The 23,540-nt window shown below is 36.4% G+C and overlaps 2 protein-coding genes across 8 annotated transcripts in view; both read left to right on the plus strand.

Annotated features, from left to right (window-relative positions):
- The window catches only part of AHCTF1 (AT-hook containing transcription factor 1), an 85,600-nt gene extending 77,366 nt beyond the window's left edge, over nt 1-8,234 (plus strand). For 3 of the 7 annotated variants that reach the window (XM_067028932.1, XM_067028926.1, XM_067028956.1), the window contains 4 exons: nt 76-138; nt 2,815-2,948; nt 3,998-4,080; nt 5,842-8,234. In XM_067028932.1, coding sequence (XP_066885033.1) covers nt 76-138; nt 2,815-2,948; nt 3,998-4,080; nt 5,842-6,031 — 470 coding nt within the window. In that variant the 3' untranslated portion in view covers nt 6,032-8,234. The remainder of the gene's footprint in view (nt 1-75; nt 139-2,814; nt 2,949-3,997; nt 4,081-5,841) is intronic. The other 4 variants (XM_067028950.1, XM_067028962.1, XM_059068648.2 and 1 more) reach the window with 2 other exon arrangements.
- The window catches only part of LOC131759723 (kinesin-like protein KIF28P), an 82,351-nt gene continuing 66,083 nt past the window's right edge, over nt 7,273-23,540 (plus strand). The window contains exons 1-3 of the mRNA XM_067024362.1: nt 7,273-7,341; nt 17,949-18,058; nt 21,454-21,646. Of these exons, the coding sequence (XP_066880463.1) occupies nt 7,273-7,341; nt 17,949-18,058; nt 21,454-21,646 (372 nt within the window). The remainder of the gene's footprint in view (nt 7,342-17,948; nt 18,059-21,453; nt 21,647-23,540) is intronic.

Raw genomic sequence — 23,540 nt, forward strand, 5'->3', positions numbered from 1 at the left:
TCATGAGCATTTTTCCTCAAAATCCTGAGTGTTCGTGGTTTTGTATTTTTTTGTTTGTTTTTTACACATTGATAGAGTCCACGTGTGACATTTCATCTCACTTATGTGCTGCAGATCACTCAAGCATTCTCCTGCCAGGTATTTGAATTGTCTTCAGATTTTCTGGTATTAACAATAAGCATCTTCTAGTATGAGGTTAGAGGTGATAAGAAATTTGCGACTGAGATTTCTCACTTCTGCCACTTACTAGCTGAGCAGAAAATCATTTAACCTTTCTGAATCTTGTTTTCTCATCTTTACAATGTTGGTAATAATGCCTACTACTAATAGTGCCTACTACATAGGGTTCTTGTGAGTATTGAGTGTTCACTACTTTAACAAAGCAATTAACACCATCATTTGTTTCCTTTCTTATTTTGCCCTCAGATTATAGTTTCTACACTCTTACAATACCTTCTGTCCCTTGTGCCTATTTAAATTGCATTTAAAAAAAAAAACTCCTCAGGGAGGGGTGGGAGGTACAGAGAAGGGTGGATACAGAAATATTATAAGATTAGGAAGCTGGAGGCCATCCTCTATTTAATTGAAACATGTCAAGAAACAGATAATCGTAGAACCACTAGCTAAAAAGAATGTAAAGCTTTACATTTCAATAAGATTTCTCAAATTTCATTACTCAGCAGCAGATATTTAAGAAGGGTTTGCTGTATACCTGAGGCTATACTAGGGTATACATTCACCAGTTCATTTGATTCTAAGTATAACCCAGTGTAGTACACGTACTATTTCTTCTTTCCACAATGAGGAAATTGAAATTCAGTGAAACTGAGCACCCACATCACCCAGGTAATGAATAAATAGTGACGTCTTGGATCTGATTCCTGCTGGCTCGTGAGAGCCAATTGTTAAATATTCAGGAATTTTGTGAGCCAGCCATGGAACATTTATAGCACAGAAATAAGCAAATGCTGTAAATCAGAGTTGCGTTTTTTGTTGTTGTTGGTTTTTTTTCCTTCCCAGAAAGCTGTTTACTAGTACATTATTGGGTTTGAATCTATAGGACTTTTGAACTTCTTAGGCCTTAAGTAGCACTGGCCACCAAAACTTACCCTCAGGAAGCTTACCGAACGAAGTACGCAAGGAATTGAAAGTATAATAAAGTCTTGTGTGGCTAATAGAAGTGTATGGAAGGAATGGTGGGGCTGAACATTTTTGCACGTGATAATGTATTTTTGTATTTCCTTCTTTATTCCTTTGGGTGCAGTGGGGAACTGTAGGTGAAAAATATGAGCTGGTCTTTGAAAAGCCAAAGAAGCTGTTACTCCTGGTAGCCTGGAAAAAGAAAAATAGAGTGTATCATTTTCATAGAGCATAGATTTGTTTGTCTGTATCTTAACTGCGAAAGAAAGAAGTTACCACCAGTGCCACTTAAGCCACTTATCAGCTGGGAGCGGAGATGACTTTTATTTCTGACCCTCACCCCTCTTTTTTCTTTTGTTATAAATCACATGCTTTACAGAATTTGATAACTTATAGAACTCTTGATTGTCCCAGTAGGTAAAATATCATTAAACTATAATTTGGGAATTTTATTCCAAAGATTTGTAAATTATATTCTTGAAATAATAACATTATAACATGCAAACATCCATAAAGCACTTACCATATACTAACATTATTCTAATCTTTAATCTCCACAGTAACTTTAAAGGTGCCATTTTGAATCTCATTTTATAGATACTGGGGCACAGAGAGGTTTAGGTAACTTGCTTTTTGTCCCACAGCTAATAAATCCAGAAGCTAAGATTTAATTTCTGGCAGACTGGTTCAACTGCACCATATGCCACTTCGATAATTACATTGCTAACTGCCATTAATATGGAGACCCTATAGTAAAAACAGGGAAAATAATCTGAGATGAAGTGTGTGATAAATATTTTTAATTACATACTTTCAAGTAATTCTTAATTAAACCATTTCTATTTGTCTATGGAAAATCTTCCTATCAGCCTGTTTTTCTGTATTGTTACTTTCTCCGTTTGCTTTTTTCCTGTTACTCTGTGGACTTTTCTGTTCCCCTTGCATGGAACAACTGGCTCAGAATAAGCTGAAAGGAAAGAGGGTTTGAGTCTCTTCTTTGTAAATAAAATTGCTTTTTAAAAGAAAAACCTTGCCTCTGGAAAAGTAGGAATTATGAAGCAAAGTAGCTCAGGTTACACAGGGTAGGCATACCTGGGAGATATTTTCAGATTAGGTTCCTTACTATCACAATAAAGCAAATACCATGTTAAAGCAGGTCATGCAAATTTTTTTGTTTCCCAGTGCATGTAAAAGTTATGTTTACACTATACTGTAGTCTTTTAAGTGTGCAATAGTATTTTTTAAATGTTCATACTTTAATTATAAAATACTTTATTGCTAAAAAATGCTAACCATCATCAGAGCTTTAAGCGAGCCTAATCTTTTTGCGATAGTAACATCAAAGATCACTGATTACTGTAACAAATATAATAATAATGAAAAAGTTTGAAATACTGGGAGAATTACCAAAAATGTGACACACAGACATGAAGTGAATAAATGCTATTGGAAAAACAGCACTGATAGACTTGCCACAAACCTTCATTTTGCCATACCATATTTCAAACCTTCAAATATGCCTACCTCTTTTTATTGTGCTTTGCATTATTGCCCTTAACTGCACTTCACAGATCTTGCTATTTGTTGCAAGTTGAATTTATATATGTCTATATATATAAAATAGATATACATAGATATACAGTGTTTTTTTCTTTCTTTCTACCCTTTCTTTAGCTAAAAAAATAGAGGCTCCTGTGCAGCTGCAAGAATTAGTTTCGGATTTATCTTCTCAATTTGTCTTCTCACCTCCTACTTTAAGGACCAGGCGGAAAAACACATCTAATACATCCAGACATGTAGATGAACTGGTAAGAAATGCATCTTATTTGTATGTGTATTTAAACATGCTTTTTATTTTTTTAAGCAGCGCTTCCTAGATAAACTTCTTTTAAAAAGAGCAGACATTTATACTATTAAGTCCAGAATTGTCTTTTCTGCACTTTTGGGGATACTACCTTTAAGACAGATTGGTATGTTACTCATGGTTTATTATTGGCAACTGCAGTTTAAATTACCTATTAGGGGAAGGGTTTTTAAATTGTAGTGTCCCACCATAATTATCTGGATGTGTTTATTTAAAATTTAGGTCCCTGACCCCCTGGAGTGTCATCCACAGACCACACTTGGAGAGAGAGTGTTTCAGAGCTGACTAGTTGCATGTAACTCTAAAATAAAAATAGTTTAGGGATTGAATGTGAGCATGAGACCCTTATATTTACCAGTCTTAATTCATAAGCATGTCTTGAATTATCTGCTGTGAGCCAGTTACTATGCAAGGACAAAGGCACAAAAATAATTCAGGCAGATTCCTTGTTTTTCAGGAGTTCAGTTTAATTGAAGAGGCAAAAATACAGATAATTATTTTACAGCATGATAAGAATCATTTATACCCAGATAACCCTGTAGACCCTGTAGGTGGAGGAGAAGACAGCAGATGCAAAGGCACAGAAGCCTGGCGATGCATGAGGAAGGGGGTCGGGCTGTTCACAAACTAGCAAATAGCCATGTGCATGCTTTAAGTTTCGGTGAAAAGGGAATTCTAGGGAGGAAAAATAGTCACTGGTGGCATAATGCTTATGCTGCGAGAGCCTGGATTTGGACAGAGTCAATAGAACAAAAGGGCAGGGGACAATGGAAACATTCCAGAATAAAATTGATAAGACTTGGAGATAACAGAATGTGTGGGGACAAGGGATAATGAGCTGTCCTAGATGACCAAGGTTTCTACCAAAAAATATAAGGAGTCCATTTGATATTTGTTAAGTTTAAATTCATTTAGCACTGTTTGGCTATATTCCTTGTAGATTTCAATTGTTTAATTACATAAGTTTCATCTTTAAAAATTTTTAACCCATAGGAAGATGATGCTCGATCAGTTGAAACTGTGGGAAAGCAACAAGTGAAAAGAACCAGGACTGCAAAAACAAAACAAGCAAGCAAGTAAGACTTTTTCTATGCTGTTATTTTTTTTCCGTTTTGTTTCTTAAAATTAGAGAAGACTCTTAACTTAAAAAGAGAAATTAAGCTAATCAGAAAAGGGTAATTCTTAGGGGCATTTATATGCACTGGCTCTGTGTAATTGTTAGATTTCACTGCAGAAGGTGGCTTTCTTATATAGCATGAAAGCACATTCATTCATCCTTTTTAAAGAAGGGTATCACCTCACACCATTCAGAATGGCCGTCATCAAAAACCTGCAAACAGTAAATGCTGGAGAGGGTGTGGAGAAAAGGGAACCAACCCTCTTACATTGTTGGTGGGAATGTAAATTGATACAGCCACTATGGAAAACGGTATGGAGGTTCCTTAAAAAACTAAAAGAACTGCATATGACCCAACAGTCCCACTACTGGGCCATATACCCAGAGAAAAGACACATGCACCCCAATGTTCATTGCAGCACTATTTACAATAGCCAAGTCATGGAGGCAACCTAAATGCCCATCAACAGAGGAATGGATAAAGAAGATATGGTACATATATACAACAGAATATTACTCAGCCATAAAAAGAAATGACATTGAGTTATTTGTGGTGAGGTGGATGGACCTAGAGTCTGTCATACAGAGTGAAGTAAGTCAGAAAGAGAAAAACAAATATTGTATATTAACACATATATGTGGAATCTAGGAAAATGCTATAGATGACCTTAATTGCCAAGCAGAAATAGAGACACAGACGTAGAGAACAAGTGTATGGATACCAAGGGGAAAGTGGGGGGAGTGGGAGGAATTGGGAGATTGGGATTGACACATATGGACTACTGATACTATGTATAAAATAGACAACTGATGGCAACATACTGTATAGTACACGGATCTCTACTTAATGCACTGTAGTGTCCTCAATGGAGGGGATATATGTATATGTATGGCTGATTTATTTTGCTGTGCAGTAGAAGCTAACACAACATGGTAAAGCAACTATGCTCCAATAAAAATTAATTAAAAAGAAAAAAAGAAGGGTAGTAGGGTAGGGGTAGTTGAATACCTACTGAATCTTTGTTTTTACAATGAGCTGGGGAGGGGAGTGGGATGTTTCACCTTAGTAAAGATAGATAACTATCAGTAAAGATCGTTAAAAACTTTTAAAAAATCCTGTGATTTCACTATTAGCAATTAAAATTTCATCCATGGGGAAATAACTCCATTTCAGATATATTTTTGCTTAAGTTGAATTTCATAAAAGCACAAAGTAATCTATTTTATCTTTCTTTAAAAACTGATTTAACAAGCGCTTTTGACTATAATAACACTACATATAAATTGGCTTTGTGTATATGTGGAAAACTTTGTATTATGAAAATATATACACAGTTGCTAATTGCTGGTATTTGAGAATTGCCATTTCTCATACATCTCATTATGGGCCTGCTGGGCTCTCATACCATGGACTGGCTAGCTACTGGTACTTGACCCCTCCTTGTAACCCAGCAGTATTTATTAATACATATGAAACATTTAAATGAAAATTCAGCAGTAATTGTTTTGAGTATCCCAATCATAAAGAAAATTTCTATCAGTGAAACCTTAACTCTGCCTCTGATTAGTTTATTTGACTATAGTTTTATTTCACTTCTCCTTTATAAAATAAAGCACTAGAAAAGACTAATCCCTAACATTTCTTCAATATATTGGGAAGCCAACTACATTTTATATTATAACATGTTTATTTGTTACTTAAATTAAATCGTTATTTCAGAAACACAGAAAAAGAAAGTTGGTCACCTCCTCCAGTAGAAATTAAGCTGATTTCCCCCTTGGCAAGCCCAGTTGATGGAGTAAAGAGCAAACCAAGAAAGACTGTAGAAGTAACAGGAAAAAGTCTTGGAAGGAGCAGGAAGAAATTGTCTTCTTTTCCAAAGCAAGTTCTACGCAGAAAAATGCTGTAATTTTTTTCCAGTTTTTAATGTACACCTATTTGTAAAGTCATCAGAATTGTGTGGATTATTAAAAATCATCTAATTTGGAAGAAAATAATTTATATAAATTATTGTAAATTTTTGTAAACAGAATGTCTTCAATAAGTAAAGTAACTCCATATGGAGTGTGATTCTTTTAGTGCAGGCAGTTTTTTCTATTTTATATTAAGACTTCATACATTTATATAATATGTAAATATGGCTTATTGGAATGTTAAATAAAGTGTATACTTCACAGTAGTCTGTGTGTCTGTTAGATTTTTGAGAGGGGATTTCTGTTTTAATAATGATTTTATATGCTAGTAGGTATTGGTTCCATTTTCTTTCTCTGTGGTTAAAAGTATTAGACCAATTTTAAAATGAAGATGATTGAACTGGTTTATTTTTTAAGTTGCTGTTTTATAATGTATGCACTTTGCTTCTGTGATTAAGATTTCTAATCATAAATTGGGAAGGCTGTTACTGTGTTGAAATTGAATTATGGGCACGTAATTTTGCCACCTTTTTGTAGTTTAACATATTTTGTGCATTCTACCTCAAATTAGTAATTTTCCAAGTAATGCATTGGTTAAATATAATGTTGGCATTTCTTGTTCAGCAAGCTTAAAGGCTGTTATCCTTAAAGTCTCTTAATTATTCAGAGACTGATTATCCAGGTTAGACTGACCGGTTCACTGCTCATTAGCAGCTTCTTAAAAGGGTTTGAGTAGTCAGAAAGGAAATGTAAAATACATCTGATTCGTGGCTATTCAGTGCACCTTGTATGTGCCTGATATTCCTAGAATGAGAAGTCTGATCAAATTTTATAAATATTCTTGCTGTGAAGGAGCTTGCTACTGAATCACAGAAATCCCTTAATATTCAGGTTTTAAAATGACAAATTCTCATAGGACCTCAGGCACAGAATACTGAGGATGGGTAAAGAGTGTGAGTAAATGTGGAAAAAGGAAAAGAAAAACCACTGTTCTCTGCAATGTGACTGTGTGCAATTAAGTAGTGATGCTTGATGTGGGCTATAAAATTCATCAATAAATAAGTATTGTAAAATTATAACAGGTAATCGATAGTATGTAATGAATGGACCATTAATAATTGATTGTCTAGAAACAGACTGCTTTTGTTGGCTAAGCTTTCAGTGTTTCAGTGTGAATCCTAAGCAGTGTACTTTCTACATTATTTTTCTACCAAATAACAATACGAATAATGGGAAAATGATGAAAATGCCTATGCCAAGTATTGACAGTGTGAAAGTGGCAGTACGAGTGCGGCCTTTTAGTCAGGTTAGTGATAAATGTTGCATTGCCTTGTTGAAAGTTTGACTATGACTTTCACTTTATTAATTTTTTTAATAATTATCAAACTTGTATTTAAGCTGCTTGTCATTTACCGAGTATTAAATTTATTTAAATTAACTTGTTAAATGGGTAATTTAAAGATCTAAACATAATTCAGAAAAGACTTCATTTCATTCGTTTGAGCAAATAGCACAATAAAATTGACAAGAAAAATGTATTGTCAAGGTAATAATTTTTTAAATCAGTGCAGTTTGGTGAATATAGACATTTGCTATGTATTTTTAATAATGTACTTTTTGCCCCTCAAAAACAATAGATCATAAGCAAACAAATTGCCGGTTCTGAATGAACTCTTCATTTTACATGCTTTTATGTATAATTGTGTTTATATAACTTTACAGAAACACCAGTCGTTAAACAATTTATGGATTATACTCATTCTGGGACCTTTAGCAATTGGCCTATCTTTGATTATCAGTGGAGTAGTTGAATCTTAAGATAATTGTTAACAACAGCAGAGTTTTGATTGTTTGTTGTGAACTAGAAACTGAGGATACAGTGTACCATCTATGTATGTTAATAATTTATAGCAGTATGTACCGTGGTAAGGTAAATCATCTTGGCACCCAGAGAAAGATCAGGTATAGTTCATTCTGCCTGCACAGAACTTGAAGACGTCTGGAGCTAGAAGCATTTGTGATGACCATAAAAGATAAGTAAGATTTGGATAAGAGTATGCTAGAATGGCATGGCAAGGTTTATTTGACAGTAATTAATTCTGAATGGGATACAGTGTAATGATGACCTCATATTACATCTTTTTTCCCATTTGTACAATTTGCCGCTTTTTCTTTCTTGTCCATTAAAACAAAATACTGCTTTGCACATTTTCAGTTGGTATCAGTTCTGTCCTGTCCCATGACATTCCTCTATATTGCAGAAAATATTTTAGCAATCAGGCAGATATATGATTAGATAACTTTATATGTATAACTAGACAACTTCAAGTGTAGCAGATATTTAAGGTTTCTAAAGTGGCATAGTTTCTCAGGGAACTGATGCAGAAAATGTCAAAGAATTGTGATCAGTAAATTAAATGTTTTGGCCAAAAAATGGGAAATGAAACTATTTTATGACCTAACCCATCAACACATTGAAAGTTATTCCAGGGGTATTTTTCACTGGACTTTAAAATCACTAAACTAACTGCAAGTTTTAAACAGTTAACAAGGATATAGAAATGGGCAGTAAAGCAGTTACATAATTATACAGCCTTTAGGTCCACTAAAAGTGATTGCATTTGATTCAAATCTACCACCAAAGTTGGTTATCCTAGACTAGAATAGTAGCAAGGAGGAAAGGGAATGAATTCAAGAGGTGGTTTGAGGGTAAAGAGTTATGGATCACACCTGGACTAGTGTTATACCGCCTTGGTGACCTAGACCCTGCCCAATTTTCTTAACTTCATATCCAGTCTTCATCTTCACTGTGGGATCAGAGAACCAACTTTATGAGACTTCCTTTGTTTTAAGAAAAAGGCTGTCAGGAGCCTTTGAAGTCGGATGAACTTGGGTTCAAAACCTGACTTTACCACTTACCCACTGTGTAGCCTTCATGTTTTTAAGCTCTGAGCCTTGAATTCCTTACGTGTAAAATGGAGATATTGATACCTCACAGGGTTGCTGTTACAAACACTGGATGAAATGATCTGTAAGTTAGCACTATGTTTAACAAGTAAACTTTTAATATTAGCTGCTATAGTTATTTTCACCATAATATCAATACCTTTTAAATGGTTTTATTGAAATTATAATTTACATTCTATACATTTAACTCATTTACAGTGTATAATTCAATTATTTTTAATATATTCATGGATACATGCAACCATCACCATGGTCAGATTTATTGATAGAACATTTTTATCACCTCAAAAAAGAATGTACTCTTTTTTTTTTTTTTTGAGGAAATTCTTCAGGGTCAAACAAAGACTAAAACAAATTTAAAAGGAGATAATGCAGGTAGCAAACAAAAATCATTATCATAGTTAATATTGTCAGATAAGAGAAGAACTCAATCTTTATGACCCAGAAATAGAACGCTAGGAACAAAGAGAACAAAAGTGAGTTTCTACATATTATTTTTTTCAGATTGTGTTTTATTTGATTACTAAGGCAAAGACATTGGTAAAGCAAGTACAATCTGTAATAATAAATACATCCGCAATAGATGCTAAATATCATTAAATTATATAATTTAGACAGTAAATATGGTCTATTTTTGGTTCTTTCCAATAGAATACATTTGATCACATTTTTTTTTAATATACAGCAGGTTCCTATTAGTCATCAGTTTTATACACATCAGTATATACATGTCAGTCCCAATCGCCCAGTTCATCACACCAGCATCCCCACCCCACCGCGGTTTTCCCTGCTTGGTGTCCATATGTTTGTTCTCTACATCTGTGTCTCAATTTCTGCCTTGCAAACTGGTTCATCTGTGGCATTTTTCTAGGTTCCACATATATGTGTTAATATACTATATTTGTTTTTCTATTTCTGACTTACTTCACTCCGTATGACAGTCTCTAGATCCATCCACGTCTCAACAAATGACCCAATTTCGTTCCTCTTTATGGCTGATTAATATTCCATTGTATACATGTACCACATCTTTATCCATTCATCTGTTGATGGGCATTTAGGTTCCTTCCATGACCTGGCTATTGTAAATAGTGCTTGCAATGAACATTGGGGTACATGTGCCTTTTGGAATTATGGTTTTCTCTGGGTATATGCCCAGGAGTGGGATTGCTGGATCATATGATAATGCTATTTTTAGTTTTTTAAGGAACCTCCATAGTGCTCTCCATAGTGGCTGTATCAATTTACATTTTAACTGTTGTGAGGTGATACCTCATTGTAGTTTTGATTTGCATTTCTCTAATAATTAGTGTTGAGCGCCTTTTCATGTGCTTCTTGGCCATCTGTATGTCTTCTTTGGAGAAATGTCTATCTAGGTCTTCTGTCCATTTATGGATTGGGTGGTTTGTTTTTTTAATATTGAGCTGCATGAGCTGTTTATATATTTTGGAGATTAATCCTTTGTCAGGTGCTTCATTTGCAAATATTTTCTCCCATTCTGAGGGTTTTCTTTTTGTCTTGTTTATGGTTTCTTTTGCTATGCAAAAGCCCTTAAGTTTAGTTAGGTCCCATTTGTTTATTTTTGTTTTTATTCCCATTACTCTATGAGGTGGATCAAAAGAGATCTTGCTGTGATTTATGTCAAAGAGTGTTCTTCCTAAGTTTTCCTCTAAGAGTTTTATAGTGTCTGGTCTTACATTTAGGTCTCTAATCCATTTTGAGTTTATTTTTGTGTATTGTGTTAGGGAGTGATCTAATTTCATTCTTTTACCTGTAGCTGTCCAGTTTTCCCAGCACCACTTATTGAAGAGACTGTCTTTTCTCCATTGTATATCCTTGCCTCCTTTGTCATAGATTAGTTGACCATAGGTACGTGGGTCTACCTCTGGGCTTTCTATCATGTTCCATTGATCTATGTTTTTGTTTTTGTGCCAGCACCATATTGTCTTGATTACTGTAGCTTTGTAGTATCGTCTGAAATCAGGGAGTCTGATTCCTCCAGCTCCGTTTTTTTTCCCTCAAGACTGCTTTGGCTATTCGGGGTCTTCTGTGTCTCCATACAAATTTTAAGAGTTTTTGTTCTAGTTCCATAAAAAATGCCATTGGTAATTTGATAGGGATTGCATTGAATCTGTAGATTGCTTTGGGTAGTGTAGTCATTTTCACAATATTGATTCTTCCAATCCAAGAACATGGTACATCTCTCCATCTGTAGGTATCATCTTTAATTTCTTTCATCAGTGTTTTATACTTTTCTGCATACAGGTCTTTTGTCTTCCTAGGTAGGTTTATTCCTAGATACTTTATTCTTTTTGTTGCAGTGGTAAATGGGATTGTTTCTTTAATTTCTCTTTCTGACCTTTTGTTGTTAGTATATAGGAATGCAAGAGATTTCTGTGCATTAATTCTGTTTCCTGCAACTTTACCAAATTCATTGATTAGCTCTAGTAGTTTTCTGGCAGCATCTTTAGGATGCTCTATGTATAGTCTCATGTTATGTGCAAACAGTGACAGTTTTACTTTTTTTCCAATTTGTTTTCCTTCTATTTCTTTTTCTTCTCTGATTACCGAGGCTAGGACTTCCAAAACTATGTTGAATAATAGCAGTGAGAGTGGACATCCTTGTCTTGTTCCTGATCTTAGAGGAAATGCTTTCAGTTTTTCACCATTCAGAATGATGTTTGCTGTGGGAATGTCGTATATGGCCTGTATTATGTTGAGGTAGTTTCCCTCTATGCCCACTTTCTGGAGCGTTTTTATCATAAATGGGTGTTGAATTTAGTCAAAAGCTTTTTCTGCATCTATTGAGATGATCATATGGTTTCTCTTCTTTAGTTTGTTAATATGGTATATCACATTGATTTGCGTATATTGAAGAATCCTTGCATCTCTGTGATAAATCCCCCTTGATCATGGTGTATGATCCTTTTAATGTGTTGTTAGATTCTCTTTGCTAATATTTTGTTGAGGATTTTTGCATCTATACTCATCAGTGATATTGGTCTGTAATTTTCATCTTTTGTAGTATCCTTGTGTGATTTTGGTATCAGGGTGACGGTGGCCTCATAGAATGAGTTTGGAAATGTTCCTTCTGCAATTTTTTGGAAGAGTTTGAGAAGGATGGGTGTTAGCTCTTCTCTGAATGTTTGATAGAATTCACCTGTGAAGTCATCTGGTCCTGAACTTTCGTTTGTTGGAAGATTTTTAATCACAGTTTCAATTTCATTACTTCTAGTTGGTCTGTTCATATTTTCTGTTTCTTCCTGGTTCAGTCTTGGAAGGTTATACCTTTCTAAGAATTTGTCCATTTCTTCCAGGTTGTCCATTTTATTGGCATAGAGTTGCTTGTAGTAGTCTCTTAGGATGCTTTGTACTTCTGTGGTGTCTGTTGTTAACTTCTTTTTCATTTCTAACTTTATTGATTTCAGTCTTCCTCTTTTTCTGGATGAGTCTGGCTAATGGTTTATCAATTTTGTTTATCTTCTCAAAGAACCAGCTTTTAGTTTTATTGATCTCTGCTATTGTTTTCTTTGTTTCTATTTCATTTATTTCTGTTCTGATCTTTAGGATTTCTTTCCTTCTGCTAAGTTTGGGTTTTGTTTGTCCTCTTTCTCTAGTTCCTTTAGGTGTAAGGTTAGATTATTTGAGATTTTGCTTGTTTCTTGAGGTAGGCTTGTATAGCTATAAAATTCCCTCTTAGAACTGCTTTTGCTGTATCCCATAGGTTTTGGATTGTTGTGTTTTCATTGTCATTTGTCTCTAGGTATTTTTTGATTTCCTCTTTGATTCCTTCAGTGATCTCTTGGCTATTTAGTAACATAGTGGTAGCCTCCATGTGTTTTTTACATTTTTTCCCCTGTAATTCATTTCTAATCTCATACATAGCATTGTGATCAGAAAAGATGCTTGATATGATTTCAATTTTCTTAAATTTACTGAGGCTTGATTTGTGACCAATGGTGTGATCTATCCTGGAGAATGTTCCAGGCACACTTGAGAAGAAAATGTAATCTGTTTTTGGATGGAATGTCCTATAAATATCAATTAAATCTATCTGGTCTATTGTGTCATTTAAAGCTTCTGTTTCCTTATTTATTTTCATTTTGGATGATCTGTCTATTGGTGTAAGTGAGATGTTAAAGTCCCCCACTATTGTGTTACTGTCGATTTCCTCTTTTACAGCTGTTAGCAGTTGCCTTATGTATTGAGGTGCTCCTATATTGGGTGCATATATATATTTATAATTGTTATATCTTCTTGGATTGATCCATTGATCATTATGTAGTGTCCTTCCTTGTCTCTTGTAACATTCTTTATTTTAAAGTCTATTTTATCTGATATGTGTATTGCTGCTCCAGCTTTCTTTTGATTTCCGTTTACATGGAATATGTTTTTCCATCCCCTCACTTTCAGTCTGTTTGTGTCCCTAGGTCTGAAGTGGGTATCTTGTAGACAGCATATATATGGGTCTTGTTTTTGTATCCATTCATCAAGCCTGTGTCTTTTGGTGGGAGCATTTAATCCATTCACGTTTAAGGTAATTATCAATATGTATGTTCCTATGACCATTTTCTTACTTGTTTTGGGTTTGTTTTTGTAGGTCCTTTTTTTCTCTTGTGTTTCCCACTTAGAGAAGTTCCTTTAGCATTTGTGGTAGAGCTAGTTTGGTGGTGCTGAATTCTCTTAGCTTTTGCTTGTCTGTAAAGCTTTTGATTTGTCCTTTGAATCTGAATGAGATCTTTGCCGCATAGAGTAATCTTGGCTGTAGGTTCTTCCCTTTAATCATTTTACGTATATCATGCCACGCCCTTCTGGTATGTAGAGTTTCTGCTGAGAAATCAGCTGTTAACCTTATGGGAGTTCCCTTGTATGTTATTTGTCATTTTTCCCTTGCTGCTTTCAATAGTTTGTCTTTAATTTTTGCCAATTTGATTACTATGTGTCTCGGCATGTTTCTCCTTGGGTTTATCCTGTATGGGACTCGCTGCGCTTCCTGGACTTAGGTGGCTATTTCCTTTCCCATGTTAGGGAAGTTTTCGAGTATAATCTCTTGAAATCTTTTCTCTGGTCCTTTCTCTCTCTCTTCTCCTTCTGGGACACGTATAATGCGAATGTTGTTGCATTTAATGTTGTCCCAGAGGTCTCTTAGGCTGTCCTAATTTCTTTTCATTCTTTTTTCTTTATTCTGTTCTGTGGCAGTGAATTCCACCACTCTGTCTTCCAGGTCACTTATCCGTTCTTCTGCCTCAGTTATTCTGCTATTGATTCCTTCTAGTGTGATTTTCATTTCAGTTATTGTATTATTCATCTCTGTTTGTTCTTTAATTCTTCTAGGTCTTTGTTAAACATTTTTTGCATCTTTTTGATCTTTGCCTCCATTGTTTTTCCGAAGTCCTGGATCATCTTCACTATCATTATTCTGAATTCTTTTTCTGGAAGGTTGCCTATCTCCACTTCATTTAGTTGTTTTTCTGGGGTTTTATCTTGCTTGTTCATCTGATACATAGCCCTCTGCCTTTTCATCTTTTCTATCTTTCTGTGAATGTGGTTTTTGTTCCACAGGCTGCAGGATTGTAGTTCTTGCTTCTGCTGTCTGCCCTCTGGTGGATGAGGTTATCTAAGAGGCTTGTGCAGGTTTCCTGATGGGAGGGACTGGTGGTGGGTAGAGCTGGGTGTTGCTCTGGTGGGCAGGGCTCCCTAAAACTTTAATCTGCTTGACTGCTGATGGGTGGGGCTGGGTTCCCTCCCTGTTAGTTCTTTGGCCTGAGGCAACCCCACACCGGAGCCTACCTGGGCTCTTTGGTGGAGCTAATGACAGACTGCGGACTCACGCCAAGGAGTACTTCCCAGAACTTCTGCTGCCAGTGTCCTTGTCCCCATGGTGAGCCACAGCCATCCCCTGCCTCTGCAGGAGACCTTCCAACACTAGCAGGTAGGTCTGGTTCAGTCTTCTATGGGGTCAGTGCTCCTTCCCCTGGGTCCCTATGCGCACACCAGTTTGTGTGTGCCCGCCAAGAGTGGAGTCTCTGTTTACCGCACTCCTGTCGAAGTCCTGCAATCAAATCCCTCTAGCCTTCAAAGTTTGATTCTCTAGGAATTCCTCCTCCTGTTGCCAGACCCCCAGTTTGGGAAGCCTGATGTGGAGCTCAGAACCTTCACTTCACTGGGTTCACTTCTGTGGTATAAGTGTTCTCCAGTCTGTGAGTCACCCACCTAGCAATTATGGTATTTGATATTATTGTGATTGTGCCTCTCTCACCATCTTATTGTGGCTTCTCCTTTGTCTTTGGATGTGGGGTATCTTTTTTGTTGAATTCCAGTGTCTTCTTATCGATGATTGTCCAGCAGCTAGTTGTGATTCTGGTGTTCTCACAAGAGGGAGTGAGAGCACATCCTTCTACTCCGCCATCTTGGTTTCAGGCCCAGGATGTCTGTACTCTTTAGCTATCATCCTTATTCCCCCAGTCCTAAACAACCATTAAACTAATCCCTGTTTCTGCATATTTCCCTGGTCTGTACAATTTGTATAAATGGAATTATGTAGTCTTTTATGACTGCCTTCTTTCACTCAGCATAATGTTTTCAAGGTTTATCCATGTTGTAGCATATGTCAAAAATTCATTTCTTTATGGCTGGATAATCCATTGTATGGATATACCACATTTTGTTCATGCATTTCTCAGCTATTTGGTGTCAGGGTTGTTTCCATCTGTTAGCTATTATGAATCATGTTGCTATAAACATTTGTTTACAAGTTTTTGTGTGGACACGTTTTCATTTGGTTATATACCTAGGCATGGAACTGCTGAGTCATATAGTAACTCTATGTTATCATTTGAGGAATTGCCAGACTTTTCCAAAGCAGATGCACCATTTTATACTACTACTAGCAGTGTATGAGGGTTCCAGTTTCTCTAATCCAGGCTAACACTTGTTATCTTACTTCATTATAGCCATTCTAGTTGGTGTGAAGTGGTGTCTCATTGTTTTGATGTGCATTTTCCCGGTGACTAATGATGTCATGCATCTTTTCATGTACTATTGCCTATTAGTATATCTCCCTTGGGGAAATGTCTGTACAGATCCTTTGCTCAGTTTTATATTTGGTTATCTTTTATATTGATCTTTTTATATATTCTAATATAATTTCTTACCAGATATATGATTTGCAAATTTTCTCCCATTCAAAGGGTCATCTTTTCATCCTTTGAAACACAAAATTTTTTAATTTTGAAGTCCATTTTTTTCAAAAATTGTGCTTTTGATGTTATATCTCTCTTTGCCCAATCCAATGTCATGAAGATTTATGTTTTCTTTTTTAGTTTTAGCTCTTACATTTAGGGCTTTGGTCCATTTTGAGTTGATTTTTATATATGATGTGAGGTAAGGATCCAAGTTCATTCTTTTGTATGTGGCCATTGTGTTTTCCCAGCACCATTCCTTCTAAAGTCTATTCTTTCTCCATTTTGGCAGCCTTGTTGAAAATCAGTTGATCACAGATGTTTGGGTTTATATCTGGATTCTCCACTTCATTACATTAGTCTGTATGTCTGTCATTGTGCCAGTACCACACACACTTGATCACTGTTGATTGTACTGAATTGTGAAGTTGGTGTGAATCCTACTTTTTTCTTCTTTTTAAAGATTGTTTTGGCTATTCTGGGTGCCTGGCAGTTCAATATGAATTTTACAATCAGCTTGTCAATTTCTACAAAGAAGTCAGATGGGATTCTGAAAGAGATTGCATTGAATGTTCATCAATTTTGGGAGCATTATCTTAATAATGCCAAGTCTTTTGATCTATGAAATGGGGTGTTTTTCTAATTTTTAGAAACAATGTTTCTAAATTCCCACAGTGTTTTGTAGTATTCAGAGTATACGTTTTGTACTTTTTTGTTAACCTTATTCGTAAGGATTTTATTCTTTTTGGTAGTATTAGAAGTGAAATTTTCTTAATTTCCTTTTCAGATTGTTCGTTTAAAGTGTAGAGAAATACAGTTGATTATTGTATATTGATTTTACATCCTGCAAACTTACTGAACTCATTCTGATAGTTTTTAGTGGATTCCTTAGGATTTTCTAAGATCACGTCATCTGCAAAGAGCAATCATTTTACTTCTTCCTTTCCTATCTGGATGCCTTTTGTTTCTTTTTCCTACCTAATTGCCCTGGCTAGATCCTCCAATACAATATTGAATAGTGATGTCAAGAATAGAAATCCTTGGGCTTCCCTGGTGGCGCAGTGGTGGAGAGTCCGCCTGCGGATGCGGGGGACACGGGTTCGTGCCCCGATCCGGGAAGATCCCATGTGCCGCTGAGCGGCTGGGTCCGTGAGCCATGGCCGCTGAGCCTGCGCATCCGGAGCCTGCGCTCTGCAACGGGAGAGGCCACAGCAGTGAGAGGCCCACGTACCAGAAAAAAAAAAAAAGAATAGAAATCCTTGTCTTCGTCCTGATCTTAGGGGGTAATAGTCAGTCTTGACTATTAAATGTGATATTAGTCGTGGGTTTTTCATGGATGCCCCTTGTGAGATTGAAGAAGTTCCATTCTATTCCTGATTTGTTGAGTGTTTTTATCATGAAAGGGTGTTGGATTTTGTCAAATGCATTTTCTGCATCTTGAGATGTACGATTTTTTGGTTTTATTCTATTGATATGTATTAAATTAATCATTATTTGAAAGTGTACCCAAGATTTGTTTTAATCAGGTATAGTAAGGTTACAGATTTAGTGACAACTGCCTTATAATTCTCAAGAGAAAGGAGCATTCCACACAGCCACATGGGGAAGTATCAAAGTTGGTCAGAAGGCTCGAGAAAAGAATGCATGGCCCACAGCCTTATGGTGGTTTCCACAGGAAGGAATGGGCAAGGCATGGTAGGCAAATTTGAGCAATCTTAGGATTGGACAGTTTGAGTAGTTTCCATGTGTGCAGCCTACTTTTCAGATACCTGGCCCTGGGGTGATGCAAGGTGAGGAAAATATTGGCTTGGTGTGTGAGTTAGATAAAGGAGGTGTTTGGGGTGTGGGCTTTGGATTGGTTGGTTTGCATGAAAGGTAAGTTTTTTGCTATCTTTATAAATTCATTAGCCCTGGGAGGGACAATCTCTCTGGGCCCCAGGGATGTAGAATTTCATAAATATAGAAAGTAAAAAACATGATCAATAGAATCATTTTCAGATGTTAAACCAACCTTGTATCCCTAGGATAAATCTCATTTTGTTATGGTGTATAATTCTTTTTATATGTTGCTGGATTCACATTGGTACTAATTTGTTGGGGATTCTTGCATCCATATTTATAAGAGATATTGGTCTGTAGTTTTATTTTCTTGTGATGTCTTTATCTGGATTTGGTATCAGGGTAATACTGGCTTCATAAAAATAAGTTGGGGAGTATTCCGTCTTCTATATTTTAGAAAAGTTTATGAAGAATTGATATTAATTCTGTAAATGTTTGATAGAATTAAGCAGTCAAGCCATTTCTTCATGAGTAATTTTATTTGTTGTTTTTTTACTACCATCTCTTCATTTGTTATAGGTCTATTCAGATGATTGTCTATTTCTTCTTGAGTCTGTTTCAATAGTTTGTGTCTAAGAATTTGTCCATTTCATCTAAATTATCTAATGTAATCAATTGTTTATACTATTCCTTTATAATCCTTCCTTTAGTTCTTTAATCTGGTTTCCTTTAGTTCTGTGAATATATTTATAATTGTTACTTTAAGTATTTTTCTGATAACTCCAGCATCTGGTTACTTCTGTTGCCTGCTTTTTTTTCCCAATGTGTAGGTCTTACTTTCCTATTTCTTTGCATGCCTCACAGTTTTTTAGGGAAACTGGACATTTTAGATAATATATTGTAACAAGTCTGGGTACTGGTCCTCCCACCCCTCTGTAACTTGTTGTTGTTATTTGCTTGTTTATTTGTTTAGTGATTGGCTGGATTATTTTAGTTAAGTCTTATCTCCCACCAGGTTCTAGGTACTTTTGCTGTAAACTTCTTTGCCACAAACATTTTCACCACATAACTAGTTGGCCATAGGGTAATTTTGCCATAAAAAAATAAAATAATGAAAAAGAAAAGAGGGACATTAAAAGACTATTTCAAAATACAAAATATTTGATTGCATTTAAGATATGTGTAGATTCTTAGCAATACTGCACAAATAACTGATTTTATTTTGTGGCTTGTACCTAAAGAACTTATCTTTGAAGTCTTTCATTTATAGTATCATGCTTTTTTTTTTTTTTTTTTTTTGCTTGTTGATTAGTCTTCTCATTTGGCATTGAACTTTTTTCTTTGCCACTAAAATTTCTTCCTTCATTAAGAGAGGTATCAGTTCCCAAACACTAGAATACATATTTGTAACTGAACTTTGGTATGTTGTGAAAGCCTCTACACTGTTGTTTGTTCTTGGCATATTGTCACATGTCCCTTGATGGGTGTTCCAAAGTTCTCTGGGAAATGTTTCAACTCTGTGCCTTTGAGGCCCTCAGCTTCTTTCTTCTCTAATGCAGTGTGTTTCAAAATAAGTAAACAGGGACTTTCCTGGTGGCACAGTGGCTAAGACTACGCACTCCCAATTCAGGGGGCCCGGGTTTGATCCCTGGTCAGGGAACCAGATCCCACATGCTTGCTGCAACTAAGAGTTAGCATGCCACAACTAAGGAGCCAGCAAGCCACAACTAAGGAGCCCACTTGCCACAACTAAGACCCGGTGCAATGAAATAAATAAAAAAATTTTTAAAAAGAAAATCAAAACCTAAAAAGGTGGGGGGGAGCACAAAACATTTTTAAATACCTTATTAAAAAAACTAAGAAAACAAACTCTTGTAGCAAATAAATCATCATCACTGGTGGTTAAAGCCTTCAGTAACGTGGATAACAGGAAGAAATGCTAATGCATTTAAACCAATAGAAAGCAAACTGTCAACTAGTTAATTTTATCTGGCATGGCAGAATTGCTTTATAGCCAGTTAGTTATGCACCAAAAATGTTTGTGGTGAAAATGTGTGCAGCAAATATGTTTATGGCAATGAAGCTTAGTGGTGAAAATACCAAACACGCCCCCCAACCCCTACTTTTTTTGTTGCTCCTCAAGAAGACACAGCTTTGGGTATGCCCTGGTTACCCTGGGATGGTAACAGTTTTTGTAGGGCTCCCTTTCCCTCTTGACCACACCAAGCTGCAAACTCCACTGATTGCTGATTGATTGCTGTGTTGTTTTCAACAATGACATTGGGCATAAATTGCTCTACAAACTAATTCAATCAAATTCTGGTTCTTTTGAAAAGTTTAACTTCTGAGATCAGTGTTTGATATTTTTTTCAGTGTCCAGGTGGGTTCCTCCCCTGTAAACTAGAGGGCCTGTACTTTAACCTGTTTCTTGAATCTCCCAATTGCCTTTCATCACAGCCGCCTCTGTTCTTAAGAGTGCCCTTAAGGGTTGAACTTCTCTAAGGGAGCCAATGAAGTCAGTTCCTTTGGGAAGAGATTAGGTGCTATCTGCCCAGGCAAGATCTGTAAACCAGGGCTCTGGATTTGTGGGTGGGGACAACAACAAGCTACTCTGTATGACACCCCTGCTCTAGAAGCCCAGCACTTGGTGAATGTGGAACAGCAGCCTGTGACCCTCTCAGTTTGTCTCTTTTGGTATAGAACCACTACCTCAGGAGCCAGGCAAGGGTGATCAGCACCCCAGTATTCTCAGCATGCTGCAACCAAAGTAGAGTCTCCGTTCCATGAGTGGAAACTAGGTAGAAGAAGGAACTCTCACCTCTCACCTATACTTACCTATACTTAGCCTCAGCCACAGGTAGATGGGGCAGGGTGAGAAATGATGATATTCTCCTCCTAGGAATAAATCCCTCCTACTGGGATCTGGGGAGAAAGGGAACCCTGTGTTCTTAACTCTAGCAATCTGAAGTCATCTCTGCTTTGCTGAGCTGGCAATGGAGAGGGAAGGAATAGTCTTGCTTAAACAACAAAAACTCTCCTTTCTTACCAAATTTTGATAGATTTTATTGAATAGATCTTTCTTCATTGGCTGTTTGCTTTTAGAACCATTTCCAGAGGCTTTAAATTTTTTCATTTTCTTTTTTTTCATTAAAACTTTTCACCAGTTTTTCTGGGGAGTGGGACAGTGGAGCTTCTTACATTGTCATTTTGGAAGTGGATCTCTGATGCTATAGTTTATGCTATTAGTATAGCTGAGTGTTAGATATGCTATTCTCAGAAATTTAATATGACTAGAGACAAGCCTTTTAAAATTTCTGAGGAAGTATAAGAGCAACTGTTGTCATAATAGCTGCTAAGAATAACATAATTAGAGGACAAAATGAATAAATGGTAAGTTATTGGCTTAATTTCTTACTAGATGTAAAGACCTGCAAAACAGATGACAGAAAAACTGTAATGATTGACTCTGACTTTGTAATTTGACTATATAGAGAGAAGAATTCTGGGAGCAAATGTGTGATTTCCATGCATTCCAGGACCACTACCATTATACAAGACCCTAAGAATCCAGAACATACGAAGACATTTACTTTTGACCTGGCATACTGGACTCACAATGGATTTCAAAAGGATAAAGATGGTGTGTTTATTTCAGCTGATCCTAGCAGTAAATTTGCAGGCCAGGTAAGTTGCTTTAAAACAACTTCAATGGTAGTTTTTTTTTTTTTTTAATAAAGTGTTAACAGTATACCGGTACAATTATTTTTATGCAAGCATACTACAATATATGCTTCCATATGAGAGTTTGGTTTTAAATTTATTCCTTTTCATGTTAAACATGAGGTCCAAAAGTGCAGCTATTGTCTAAGTAAATATTTAGACACTCAAGTCAGTTATTTTCCAATATACTGACATATTTTGAAAAAGGAATGTCAGTCAAGTCAATTATATTTCCTTCTCTGAGATAAGCAAAATTGCATGGTACTCAGCATTTGAGAACTTTGGTTTATTATTTATCATATGCCATGCACTATTCTGCCTTAAAGTTGCCCACAATTTGCTGTAGGGAGACAGGCAAAAAAGTGCATTCAAATGTTAGTTTCTGTGATAAAAATATGTATGGGATACAATGGGGTACAAAGGAAAAATGGTCATTTCAATCTGGACAGAGCTCATTAAGCTTCTTGAATCTGTGGGTTTGTAATTTCCATCAAATTTTGAAAAAATTTCAAACAAAATTTCTCCAAGTATTTTCGTCTCTCCTATTCCTTCTGTGACTCTAGTTACATGTATGCTTGAGATTGTCCCATAGGTCACTGAGGTTCTTTTTTTTTTTTTGGCTTCTTTTTTTTTTTTCTTTTTTAACATCTTTATTGGAGTATAATTGCTTTACAATGGTGTGTTAGTTTCTGCTTTATAACAAAGTGAATCAGTTATACATATACATATGTTCCCATAGCTCTTCCCTCTTGCGTCTCCCTCCCTCCCACCCTCCCTATACCACCCCTCTAGGTGGTCACAAAGCACCGAGCTGATCTCCCTGCACTATGCGGCTGCTTCCCACTAACTGTCTATTTTATGTTTGGTAGTGTATGTATGTCCATGCCACTCTCTCTCTTTGTCACAGCTCACCCTTCCCCCTCTCATATCCTCAAGTCCATTCTCTAGTAGGTCTGTGTCTTTATTTCCATCCCCTAGGTTCTCCATGACCTTTTTTTTCCCTTAGATTCCATATATATGTGTTAGCATACGGTGTTTGTTTTTCTCTTTCTGACTTACTTCACTCTGTATGACAGACTCTAGGTCCATCCACCTCACTACAAATAACTCAATTTCGTTTCTTTTTATGGCTGAGTAATATTCCATTATATATATGTGCCACACCTTCTTTATCCATTCATCTGTTGATGGACACCTAGGTTGCTTCCATGTCCTGGCTATTGTAAATAGAGCTGCAATGAACATTTTGGTACATGTCTCCTTTTTTTTTTTTTTTTTTTTTTTGCGGTATGCGGGCCTCTCACTGCTGTGGCCTCTCCCGTTGCGGAGCACAGGCTCCGGACGCGCAGGCGCAGCGGCCATGGCTCACGGGCTTAGTTGCTCCGCGGCATGTGGGATCTTCCCGGACCAGGGCACGAACCCGTGACCCTTGCATCGGCAGGCGGATTCTCAACCACTGCGCCACCAGGGAAGCCCCATGTCTCCTTTTAAATTATGGTTTTCTCAGGGTATATGCCCAGTAGTGGAATTGCTGGGTCGTTTGGTAGTTCTATTTGTAGTTTTTTAAGGAACCTCCATACTGTTCTCCATAGTGGCTGTATCAATTTACATTCCCACCAACAGTGCAAGAGGGTTCCCTTTTCTCCACACCCTCTGGTTACTGAGGTTCTGTTCACTTCCCCCCAACCTTTTCTCTCTGTTCTTCTTGTTTACATACTCATCTTTAAAAATTCAACCCAAATATTATAGCCTTGTTAAACCACCCCCAAAAATATTCTCTGTCAAGTAGATCTAATTTCACAAGTGCACTGAAAGGATTTCAAGGATCTCCTGGGAATGCACTTTGAGAACCACTGCC

Source organism: Kogia breviceps, chromosome 1 (assembly GCF_026419965.1).
Source record: "Kogia breviceps isolate mKogBre1 chromosome 1, mKogBre1 haplotype 1, whole genome shotgun sequence".
In the NCBI taxonomy this organism is placed as follows: Eukaryota; Metazoa; Chordata; class Mammalia; order Artiodactyla; family Physeteridae; genus Kogia; species Kogia breviceps.